The 12,556-nt window shown below is 45.9% G+C and overlaps 1 protein-coding gene across 7 annotated transcripts in view; it reads left to right on the forward strand.

Moving 5' to 3' along the window:
- The first annotated feature begins 10,128 nt into the window (after positions 1-10,128).
- The window catches only part of ASPH (aspartate beta-hydroxylase), a 235,787-nt gene continuing 233,359 nt past the window's right edge, over positions 10,129-12,556 (forward strand). For 2 of the 7 annotated variants that reach the window (XM_056113434.1, XM_056113458.1), the window contains exon 1: positions 10,132-10,461. In XM_056113434.1, coding sequence (XP_055969409.1) covers positions 10,290-10,461 — 172 coding nt within the window. In that variant the 5' untranslated portion in view covers positions 10,132-10,289. Of the gene's footprint in view, positions 10,462-12,556 lie in introns of all 7 variants that reach the window. The other 5 variants (XM_056113451.1, XM_056113443.1, XM_056113491.1 and 2 more) reach the window with 5 other exon arrangements.

Here is a 12,556-nt window from a genome sequence, read left to right on the forward strand (position 1 = left end):
TTTTGCACACACCTGCCTAATTTATCCTTAATTGAACTGGTTGCATTCCTTTACTGCTACAATCTTAGCAGTATGTAGAAAGCGCACTATTTCACAAAGTGAAAATTTGGTAGGCATGCATTAAAATTTGAAAATAGAGCCATTTATATTCCATCATTATAGATTAATATTTTTATTCAGTTTACTTGAAAATGATTAGGGTAGAGGGCATTCTTTAAGAATGAAGAAATAACAAGTAAATCTCACTTGTAACTGGAAACAGTCTAACTCATATTAAAAAGCAGCAGTTAGGGTGCTGAAAAAGGCTTTTATAATAGCATTAGTATCAAGAGTAAAATTTTTAGAGAGCAACAATACCAAAGTTATTAATGGGAAGATAAGAGACTTTGTTTATGTATGAAGAAATGTGCCCAAATTTTCTGAATAGCAGTACTAAATACACACACACAAATATGGACACACATATATGCAGTAAGAACCAGCAAGCATAAAATATAACCAATTAATTGAATGCCTAACATCTAAGAACAGGAAGCAGCTGTGACTCTTTTTCAAAAAAAAAAATCTAGCATTTTACATGTCCTCTCCTCTCTTTTTATTCTGTTTATTTCCCTTTATTTGATATTCAGATATTTTACATTGTCCCTGCTGCAAAGCTAGCTCTCAAAAAGTAAAAATCATGATGCAAAAGATACCATTTCCGCAATACTGTTTGTCTATATGGCAAACACTGCCTAAACCTAAAAAACTGCAAATGAAAAAGGCCCCCACATGTGTGCTCCTTTATCAAATGAGCAAATGCCCAAACCTGTTCAAGTGTGGTACAACTCTGCAAAAAAGGAGTGTAAGGATGAGAGGAAAGGAAGCATCAGCTTCAGAATAGAAGGGGACACAGCGAACAAAGTCTTCATCAGCTATGGGGCCATCCAGTCTTCCTCAAGAAGCACTGCCCCCATCCTGCAAAGTCACCCAGAGAAACTTACGGAGAAAGGAAGAAAAGATTCAGGCCAGACTCAACTCTGGGAGGGATATAGCAGATGCTGAGTTGGAGCTGGTGGTCCGATTTGGCTCCCTGACTTAAAAGAAAGAAATCAATAGGGTAGCGGCCTGAAGTTCTAGAGGTTTAAAGCACTTACATTTGGAGGCTGACTTTATTACAGTGCTTCTCTCTGCTGGGGGCTCTCTGTGTAGCACATGTTAAAGAGAAGGAAGTAAGCAAATCTCAGGGGAAGGGTCAGACAATGTGTGGGTTGGGACATCCCTCAGCCACCATCATAGAACAGACACCACAAAAGGAAGCTGGGTGAAAGGCCTTTCACTTTCTCAGTTATTTATTTCTCCAGCTTTTGGCAATCCAGGAAACAACTAAAAAGTACGAAATTATGCCCTGGAGATGAGACACTTTTTTTTTTGGCTTTTATGGGTCACACCTGGCGATGCTCAGGGGTTGCTCCTGGCTCTGCACTCAGGAATCACTCCTGGTGGTGCTCGGGGGACCATATGGGATGCTGGGGACTGACCCAGGTCTGCCGAGTGCAAGGCAAAAGCCCTGCCAGCTGTACTGTTGCTTGGCCCCCAGACACTCTTTTGGAGCAGGGAATCTTTTACAAAAGGCTATTCCATTCCCTGCCCATGACCCAAGAGCCAGTCTAAAAGATGCAGGGCTACTGTAGCTACTGTCCATTCTCCTCCCATTGTTCATCAATTTGCTCAAGCGGGCACCAGTAACATCTCACAACAAATTGTGAGATTTATTACTGTTTTTGCATATTGAATATGTCACTGGTAGCTTGCTAGGCTTTGCTGTGTGGGCGAGATACTCTCAGTAGCTTGCTGGGCTCTCTCAGCGGGGCGGAAGAATGGGACCTGGGTTGGCCATGTTGCTGCATGCAAGGCAAACACCCTACCCGTTGTGCTATCTAAATGGTAAGATGGGGAACAGAAGGGTTGACACATCTATTGATGATAGCAGCTGTGAGGAAGCCCCCTCCAGTCCTGTTAAACTGAAAAAAGATACCTGGTGTGGGGTGAGGACCAGCATAAGTGATGTGCTTGGCTCAGGGAGAGCAGTGGATTACAGAGCAGCAAAGTATGTGGATCATGCTTCTCTTAAAGGCCTTGCATTATCACCTGTTGGTGAGGTAACTCCTCCCCCAGCCCCCAAATAAAATGTTTTGGTTCATCTCTCCAGCATGGTGCTCTGCTTATTTGCAGAGCTGCTGTTCTGCAATATCAGTGCCAGAAAAAGGCTGAGTTTCTGCTAGTCTCATTGAATCTACCATCCCTCTAGCTTCTCAAGGTGCACTTTTACTGGCCATGCCACATCAGAGGATAGGTGAAAGGAGGGCTTCTGTGTGGATGAAGATGCTTCCTAATAATTCTAGGACTCTCTAAGCTTTGTTCGCTAAGCCTTGATAATAGGAGGCCCTGGAGCTCTAAGTCCACGTTATGTTCCTGGTTAAAATATGTAGGCCAGCCTGTACTGCTGTAGGCCAGAAACAATAGGCCAGAGTGTAAGGGAGAGTAGCCCAGCGTATTCCTACTTTCCTTTGTGCATAACACTCGTACCAGAGGGAAATAGGTTACCACTATAGGCAGTCTAGAAGGCGCAAACTCATTCACTTAATCACTTAATCACTTAATCCCCGTTATTCATCGATTTACTCGAGCAGGTGCCAGTAACGTCTCCATTCATCCCGGTTGCGTGCTAGCGTAGCCCAATGGTATCTGTTTATTCTAGGAACATGCAAAGCCTCAAACCGATCATTCAGGGTCTTGACGAAGAAGTCTGACCATCTTGTAGGTGGGCGTCCACGTGATCTTTTGATGTCCCGTGGAATCCAATCAGTAATGGCTCTAGTCCAGCGGTTGTCTGTAAACCTCATTACGTGTCCAGCCCATCTGATTTTTGATGCCTTGGCAAATGAGACAGCGTCCCTGATTCTTGAGCATTGACGAAGATCAGAACTCCGGATTCTATCTCTCATTTGAGTGAATCGTGATACTCCAAGCATAGCTCTTTCGATTCCTCTTTGAGAGACCTGAATAGCGTTTTCGTAGGGTCCAGGTCTCTGAGGCATATGTTAATGCAGGAAGAACAGTGGAATCAAAGAGATGTGCTCGTAGCTGGAGGTTCTTTGTCCTTTTAGTTATTTCTCCAACGCTCTTGAAGGCATTCCAAGCTGCTCTCTTCCTCCTGTGCAATTCAGGTGCCAGGTCATTCATCATGTTGATTTCTCAACCTAGGTATATATAACTGTTGCATTCGGAGATGGTGGTTCCGTTGAGAGCGAATGGAGCGTCAGGAACAAGGCTGTTTCTCATAAACATTGTCTTCGTAAGATTCAGCTGTAATCCTACCTTTCCACATTCACGGTCAAAGTCGTTCAGCATTTGTGCCGCTTGGCTGATGTTTGGTGTTATTAGAACGATGTCATCAGCAAAGCGGAGGTGGTGTAGTTGCCGACCATCTATCTTCACTCCCATGCTTTCCCATTCCAGTTGTCGCATGATGTTCTCGAGGGTGGCACTGAAGAGTTTTGGTGAAATGGTATCACCCTGCCGCACCCCTCTCTTGACATCAACGATCACTTCTTTGTTGAATGGTGAGATCCTGGTAGTGAATCCGCAATAGAGCTCACGAAGGATCCAGATGTATTGAGTTTGTATGCAAACTCATTAGAGAATAAAAAAGGAAAAGGAAACAGGTATACTGGACATTGTGTTGCTTTGAGGCAAAGGTGATATGAGAGTGAACATTTGGGGACAGTCCTCCCTTCTTTACAGTTTTCCAAGTAATGGGTCACACTTTAGGGGGTCCCTCGGAGGGGTCGGTTTGAATTTCCCTACCCGCCACAGCAGACCCCCGGCAGCTGATGACCTCCGGAACCAGCCACAGTCATCCTTAAGACCGCTCTCCAAAGGCTAGGATGAGCCTCACGTATGAAGAAACCAGCAGAGGAACCCAGGTATGTGGGACCCGGGGCTGAGATCTCCAAGCCTGCTCAGATCAGTCCTCCTCCACCCAGATGCCCCATCTTCCGCTAGCTAGGCATTACACCCACCAACTGCCCTGGCGCTGTGTAATCCCATCAACGGCCAAGATCCAGACACTATAAAACCAGAATGTGGCCACGCAATTGTCTAGTTCTCACTCTTGGAGAACCTGGCAGTCTACTGAGAGTATCCTGCTCACACGGTAGAGTCTGCCAAGCTCCTCGTGGCATATTCAATATGCCAAAACCCAGCAATAATGAAGGGTCTCATTCCCCTGACCCTGAAAGAGCCTCCAATGTGGCACTTGCTAAAATCTCAGGGCTAGGATGAATGAAGATGTTACTGGTGCCTGCTCGAGAAAATCGATGAACAACGGGATGACAGTGATACAGCAATACAGTGAATGGGTCACACTGCATACACAAGCGAGAGTTTGTCTAGAATAGCACAATCCATTAAGAATTGCTATTTATAAAATAGACTCCTTGTGTTATGAAAACCCTAATTTGAAAGAATAATTGCATCCTTATATCCACAATAGCCAAAATGAGAAAATAACCTAAATGCCCATCAATGAATGACCAGATGGAGCTGTAGCATATATAGTATAGAGGAATAAGAAAGTAAAAGATAATTATTGGATAGTTTCATTCATATGAGAAGTACAAATCACTAGATTAAACAAATGAACAAAATCCCCAACAAAACTAGATTCAGTGAAATGGTTACCAGCTGGAAAGTGGTAGGGAAGTGGGAGGAATTAGTAGAAGATCTCTGGGATGACACTGAAAACTAGGTGGGGGGTCATGAATAATATTTATCATTTTTTTCTTATTTAAGGAGGTTAGGGCTACACTTGACTGTGCCCAGGGCTTAAGTTTGGCTTTGTGCTTACAGATCACTTTTGGCCTGGCTCAGGGAACTATTTGTGCCACCAGGAATTGAACCCAGGTTGGTCATAAGCAAAGCCAACACTTTAATCTCTGTATATACTCTCTGGTCCCAGTGGTTTATTTTTATGTAAACCTAAACACTACATTAAACCATTGACATTTGATTTTGATTTTTCTCAGAACTGGGAAAGAGAATTTGTGTGGGCATGAGTGGTTCCTGGGATTGAACCTAGCATCCATATGTGATGGCGAGTATTCTACCACTGAGCTACATCCTGGCTAAAAAATTATCTCTTGGTATATCTCTAAACACTCAAAACTTCTGAACATAGGCTTTTGAACAGTTGCTTGTTTCTTTTGAACAGTTTCTTATTTAAGGACACACTAGGTAGATGTATTTATTAATTCTATTTTTTAAATTTAGGTTATACACACTTGTATTTAGGGGCTCTGAGCCCAGTGGAGCATACATGGTGCTAGGAATCAAAATGCAGTGGGTCACATGCAAGGCACGCAACTTAACCTCTAAACTATCTCTCAATTAATTATTGGGCTTCTTTGGTGTTGGAGTCATAAAATAAAGTACAGTATGAATCCATAATGAAGTAGAGAAAATAGAATTATATAACACATGAACAGTTTCCTGAAACCATTTCCATCCACCACACTTGCTAGATTAACATGCTTTCTGGTGTGCTGGGAAGTGTAGTTTCAGTGAAAATCTAAGGTGTACCAATCTCTAACTCAAAGGATTTTCTTCCAGAAATATATATAGAAACAAAAGACTGAGCAACAGCCATGACTTAAATTAGGAGGGAAATGTGGTACTGAGAACTGGTTCTGATGGGCTTCTTAGTATGTTTTCTAATTATTTTTCTGCATTATAATACAGATTTAGAATTCTAGTATATGTTGGGTAGATTTAGAATTACTTCTGCTCATGTGAATTTATTCCATTTTAAATGTAATTGATAGCCACGATTGTTTTAAAACTGTAATATAAAGTCAGGATGTTCAATGGAAATAATAGTTTGTTCATTTTTGAGATATAACTTAAATGAATAATGGATTGGAGAACACTCCCACTACAGGAAGCTTTAAAAATGCTCTCTTACCCACAGAGTATTCATTGCATCAAATTCCACTAACATAAAATAAAAATGTAATACTGAATTATGATGACTTGAAATTCAACTTTTCTACTAGCGGAGAATTTACTGTGGCAAATAAAGAGTAGTAATGCTCATTTTTATTTTACAATTTCATGGAAAAAAATGAGAAGTACTTCCTAAGAAGCAGGTTAAAGTGCAATTTAAAACAACGTTTTTAGAAGTGTGAGTTTAGTAATACTGAATTTTAAAGCATTTGATTTTATGTTGTGAAGGGTCACTACAGGGGAAAAAAAAACACACAAAAACCCAGAACTAGGACAAATCTTGCCCTCAAGTTCTCACTTGTAAATCCCACTGAAGCTAATGGAAAGTTTATAGAAATACCTGAAAGGCACACTTGTCCTAGTTCAAAAGCTTTACTAAATTATTATTTTAATGCATTGCCCTAGTTTAGTCTTGTCTTTAAGGTCCTCCTAACATTGTTTTATCTAAGGTTCATTCATAACATACTCAGAAAAAAAGAATAGGCTAACAAAGGAAACTGACCTTTTATTCAATTTCAAACTTTGACTTCTTAACCTCTCCCACCCCATTGCTGAGGAAAGGGGCCAAGGGAAGACATTCTTGGGTTCAAGGAATTCTCTGTCGTTTTTATTTTCAATATAGTGGAAAGTTAAAACAAATACAAGTTGTATAATTCTTATACTCATTTTGGGGGAATTTAGCCTCTGAAAGTAAACTATTTACAGGTAGTGGTGTCCTGCTGTTATATTTTGAATTTTTGGCTTCATAATCTGAGGGTTATTAAATGTTATTAAAGCTGGATTTTGTTAGTGCAAGGTAACTTCTAAATTCCTGGAACTTTTATTTACTAAGCATCTATCTTGTCCTGCTTTAAAAAATGCATGGACTGGTCCTGGAACTGGTACAGTGGCTAGGGCACATGCTTAGCATGCACTCCACCAGGTTTCATTCCTGGTACCACAGGGTTCCCTAGCACCTTAGGCTCCAGCCCTGGAGGTCCCCAGCACTGCTGAGGTCACCAGCACAATCCCTGTCGCTCTAGGTCTTTATATTTTAGCCTGATTCTCCAAGAACTGCAGGTGGGTCCCAGGGTCCTTCTGAGCACCATTTGGGAGCTCAGGAAAGGAAATGCATCAGTGTGACTTTTTAAGGGTATCTGATTAAATTTCTGGGAAAGCGGGGGCAAAGCATCCTACCATGAGATTTTACTGGGCCCACTCAAGCAAATCAATGAACAACAGGAGGCCAGTGCTACAGTGCTACAGTTATTAAAGAAATTCATCAAAAGAAATGTACATAAACATAAAACAAATGTCATAAAACATGTAGACTTAATTTTAAACACCCTCCATTCACTTTCATACTATCTTTGCCAACTGAATGCAAGGGGGACAGCTGCTAACTGATGAAGGAGCCAGGGACAACGTTCTCTGCTGAAAAGTGAACCTTTGTCCTGGAAGGAAATGCTGGACTATAGAACCTGGATGGATTGAATTCAAATGTCCTGTAATTTAAGAGCTATGAGAATTCAGTTTAGTTTAGTCTCTCTGGGTCTGCTAGCTGAACCCTAATTAATAAACACAATTAATTTTGTGAGTGTTTAAGAGTTTTGTGAGCATTTAAGAGTTCAATTTTTTTTTTGTTTGTTTCTTGTGGGCCACACTCCGTGATGCTGTGCTTACTGCTGGTTCTGGACTCAGGGGTCATTCCTGGCTGCTCAGGGGACCCATGCGGGTACAAAATCTAATCAGGGTTGGCCACATTCAAGGCAAATGTCCTACCAGCTACACAATCACTCTGGCCCCATCAAATACCTTTTGACGAAATATTGTCTTTACCTTACTTCTCTCATGGGTATTTTGTATCACTATATTATCACTGTCATCCTGTTGTTCATTGATTTCCTCAAGCAGGCACCAGTTAATGTCTCCTTTGTCCTAGCCCTGAGATTTTACAAAGTGCCATATTTGAGGTTCTTTCAGGGTCAGGAGAATGGGACCCATCATTGTTACTGGTTTTTGGCATATTGAATATGCCACGGGGAGTTTGCCAGACTCTGCCATGCAGGCAGGATACTTTCGGTAGCCTGCTAGTTTCTCCAGAGAGAGAACTAGATAATAAGAATGCGGCCACACACTTCTGGGAGCTGGGTTTTATAGTCTATGGGTCTTGGCCACTGATGAGATTTCACGGTGGGGGGGGGCAGTTGGCGGGTGTAACGCCTACATACTGGAAGATGGGGGATCTGGGTGGAGGAGGCCCAGTCCCAATTCGAGCAGCCTTGGAGATCTAAGCCCCGGGCCCTGCACAGAGCCGGAGCAGAGTCCCGGCAGCCGAAGACCTCTGATTCCAGCCACAGCCATGCTTAAGACCACTCTCCACATGTTCAGACAAGCCTCACGCATGAAGGAACCGGCAGAGGAACCCAGCTGTGCAGATATTTTGTAGTTAAGTACTATCCCTTAGGTTTGTCTAAGCCCAGTTGTTCAACCTCCATTGAAAAATGTCAGGGGACATGGATGAATGGGAAAGAGATAGGAGGAGATGCGCAGATATAAAAGCAGAAGGGAAGCTTCAGTCAAGTGTCCCTGAGTTATCTTAATCACTAGCATTATGTCTTTTCTTTTCTTTTTTTCTTTGCTTTTTGGGTCACACCTGGCAATGCACAGGGGTTACTCCTGGCTCTGCACTCAGGAATTACTCCGGGTGGGGCTCAGGGGACCATATGGGATGCTGGGAATCGAACCCCAGGTCGGCCACGTGCAAGGCAAACACTCTAGCTGCTGTACTATCGCTCCAGCCCATCACTAGCAATTAATTCACAAAAAGGAAAAGGATGTCTTATTCCACAAAAGGATGGAGCCCTTGGTTACATGATCATTCGGAATCTTGGACCAGCGGTACATTCACATAAGTGGTGGGTGGCTCTGGGGCACGCCAGCAACGGCGGTAAGACTGGAGACGGGGAACAAAATCAATGCTCCACTGCCACTGCCTGATTCTCTCAAGTGTCTCAAGACACTCACTGGAAACATTCCCAAAACATAGTCAAGAGAGGAGTGATGGTCTAATATTTCTCTTGTTGATAGGCCGAGCCCCTGATTCCCAACCCCCCAAGTTAGCAAATCCTCAAACATTTCCTCCCTTGTCTGTTACAAAACACACATTGTGCTGGCAAGTGGCGACACAAAGACGATGATGACGTGCCTTACCTCGCGTCCCTGCCTGGCCGTTCACCGGGCCAGAATAATTTTAAGACCAAGTGGGCAGGGAAGAGGTAACACAGGTCGGGCCTCGGACACTGAGGAGAGGATGGCAGGCGTCTAGCCCGGCGGGAAGACTCTTGAGAGCAAGACAATGAGTTTGTTTGACATCTACCTCTGCAACTTTTAACTACGATTCTCAGAAACCCAAGACACAAACAGACACAGATGATGCCCGGCTTTGAAAAACAACGGACCCGCCTCGGTAAGGCGTGAGCTTTGAACCAGCGCGCTCTCATTTCAGCAAGGTCTGCCTATTGGGAGTGACACACTTCTCTGTCGGGGTCACCTCGGTGTCTTGGGGGAAAGATAGCTGGGGCATGCCCCAAGGCAGGCCAGAAAACACACGCTCTCTCCCGGGAGAAGCCTGCACGCGTGTGTGCACGGGCCCTGCTCCCGTGCCCCGCTCCATCCCCCACCTGGTGTGTGTGTGTGGGGGGGGTCAGCCAACGCTCGCGAGAACCCTCTTGCTCGCCCCCATGTGCCACGTTCCAAAAGAGCGCGATCGATTGGAAAGCCCGGGAGCAGCTCGCCGCGTTCCCGGGCGGCGGCGGCTGCAGCGGCGGCGTCGGGGCTACCACAGCTCCCACAACCCGTGCGCGCACAGCGGGAGATTGGGGGCCAGGGTTCCGCCTCTTTCAGGGGCGTCCCCGTGATTGGCTCCTGGGCGCCGTCACTCAGCCTACCGCGGGCGGGGAGGAGGCGGGGTCCGGACGGGAAGGGGCGTGGCCTCCCTGGCCGGCCCGCCGCGCTCAGGCGCCCGGGGGAGGACTCGCGGCTTGGGCGCACGCGAGGCTAAGAGCGCACGGAGCCCCCGGCGGCTGCCGCCGAGTGTCCACCCGGGTGCGGCGGGCGGTGCCGGAGCACGGGCTCTGCTGCTGGGGCCGCGGTCCTCTCCGGCCGACCACTCCGGAGTTCTCTTGCGTCTCTGATCGCCCCCCCAGCCCCTACACACACCCAGCCTCCCTCCGCCCCTCGCTCGCCCGGGCTGTGTGCGTGAGATGGCCCCGCGGAAAAATGCCAAGGGCGGCGGTGGCAACAGCAGCAGCAGCGGCTCGGGCAGCGGCAGCCAGGGCTCCGGCAGTAGCGGCGGCAGCAGCGGCAGCAGCAGCAGCGGCGGCAGCAGCGGCAGTAGCAGCAGCGGCGGCAGCGGCAGCTCCGGGAGCCGGAGAGGTTAGAGGCGCTCAGGGATGGGAGGCCTGGGGACCCCCAGATCCTGGGCCGGCCCCTGGGGGTGGGGCCCGGGCGCCGCGCTCCTGCTGGATTGCCTCTTCCCAGGTCCCGAGCTGCCCCTGCATTCATCCTCCGCGTCCCTCCTCTGGGCGCCAGGCCGCGCGTGTTTGGCCTGGCTGGCGGGTTGGAAAAGGGCCTCCTCGGGATCGTCTAGACCGGGAGCTCCTTCCCTGCACGCCTCTCACCTGCAGGGCGCACCCGAGATGGAGGTTTTGTTGACTCACACTTTCTGGGGCTCTCGGTGCAAATGAAGATGGGAGCTAAGAGAAACGATCCCCCTTTTAACCTTTGCATCTTTGGCGGGGGGAGTGGAGTTCGAACGTGAGCCAAAGTGAGGGAAAAAAAAGTTCTTGCCGGACCAGGAGCTTTTAAGAGCAATTTAGAGAACTACTTGGGGCGGGGAGAAGGGTTGAGGGGGCGTTGGAGAAGAAAAAAAAGGAGTATTTGAGTGTATTTCGAAATTATGTAAAATATTCTTGCCTTTGTAAAGCTTTTTACATATGCGTCACGGATGACAGAAGTATCTTAGCATACATACCATAGAACGCTGAGCTTATTCCCCTTCCCCCTTCTTAAAAATTCCTGTCCCCTTTGCTATTCACCTTTCTCCTCTTGCACTACCCAGCACGGAGGGAGAACAGATGTTCGAAATCTGTTTCGTCTCTTATTTCAGTGGGTCTGGATTTCTTACACTGACTTAGAATATTAAACTGCAGTATATGTGGTTATTAGAAGTGAGCTGCACCTCTTACAATTGGTCGTTTTTGCCTACTGAGATTAATATTTATTCATATATATCAATTACTTAGATAATTGTCACTCTTCAAGGAGCTGTTTTTTTCCCTACAGCACTTAATTGCTACCTGAGTTTATTTTTGCACATCTTGTCATTCTCTTTATTCCTCTCCTTGTTCATCTTTGTTTCCAGTTTCTAGAATGTTCTCAGCCCATACTAAGTGCTCAATAAATATTTGATTTGTGACTGGGTAAGTTAAAGTATTGCAAGAAAGTCATTGCACACATTTACATTAGAACTAATATTGATATTGTAAATGGAAAAAGATACACACAGTTGGAAGTTAAAGCCAAGCTTGCTAATTCATCTTTGACATAAAGTAAGTTTGTGTTCTTTCCTCACTTGGCCAAAAAAAAAAAATAGTCACTTATTTAAACAGGCAGAAAAGTCATCTCTCAGACAGTTTTGGCTACACTTTTTTAGTTTTTGAGAAGAGTCCTTAAGCAGTTCAGTAGAACAGAGAAAGCTCATGAACAAGATGGTAATGGTAATTGTTTCAAAGGATCCCTATAGTTATTTACCCTGCCCACTGCTGCTCAGTGGCACAGAGGACTGGTTACATCTGAGCTGCTCACTTTGTAAGGGGTGATATGGGTAGGAATTAGTATTGGGATATCACTGTATCACTGTCATCCCATTGTTCATCAATTTCCTCGAGCAGGCACCAATAACGTCTGCATTCGTCCTCTCTCTGAGATTTTAGCAAGCCTCCACATTGGAGGCTATGTCAGGGTCAGGGGAATGAGACCCATCATTGTTACTGGGTTTTGGCATATGGACTATGCCACGGGGAGCTTGGCAGACTCTGCCGTGTGGGCAGGATGCACTCGGTAGCCTGTCGGGTTCTCCAAGAGTGAGTACTTGACAATAGGAGATCACGCTTGCAGCCACATGCTTCCGGGAGCTGGGTTTTATAGTCCCTGGGTCTTGGTCGTTGATGGGATAACATGGCGCCAGGGCAGTTGGTGCGTGTAAGGCCTAGCTACTGGAAGATGGGGGATCTGGGTGGAGGAGGCCCAGTCCCAATTCGAGCAGCCTTGGAGATCTCAGCCCTGGGTCCTGCACACCTGGGTTCCTCTGTCGGTTCCTTCATGTGTGAGTCTCATCTGAATGTGTGGAGAGTGGTCTCAAGCCTGGCTGTGACTGGGTTCTGTAGGTCTTCAGCTGCCGGGGCTCTGCTCTGGGCGGGGAGGGAAACTCAACCCGCCCCTCTGCAAGGGGCTCCTGTGAAGACAGCCG

Source organism: Sorex fumeus, unplaced genomic scaffold (assembly GCF_029834395.1).
Source record: "Sorex fumeus unplaced genomic scaffold, SorFum_2.1 ptg000002l, whole genome shotgun sequence".
NCBI classification, from domain to species: domain Eukaryota; kingdom Metazoa; phylum Chordata; class Mammalia; order Eulipotyphla; family Soricidae; genus Sorex; species Sorex fumeus.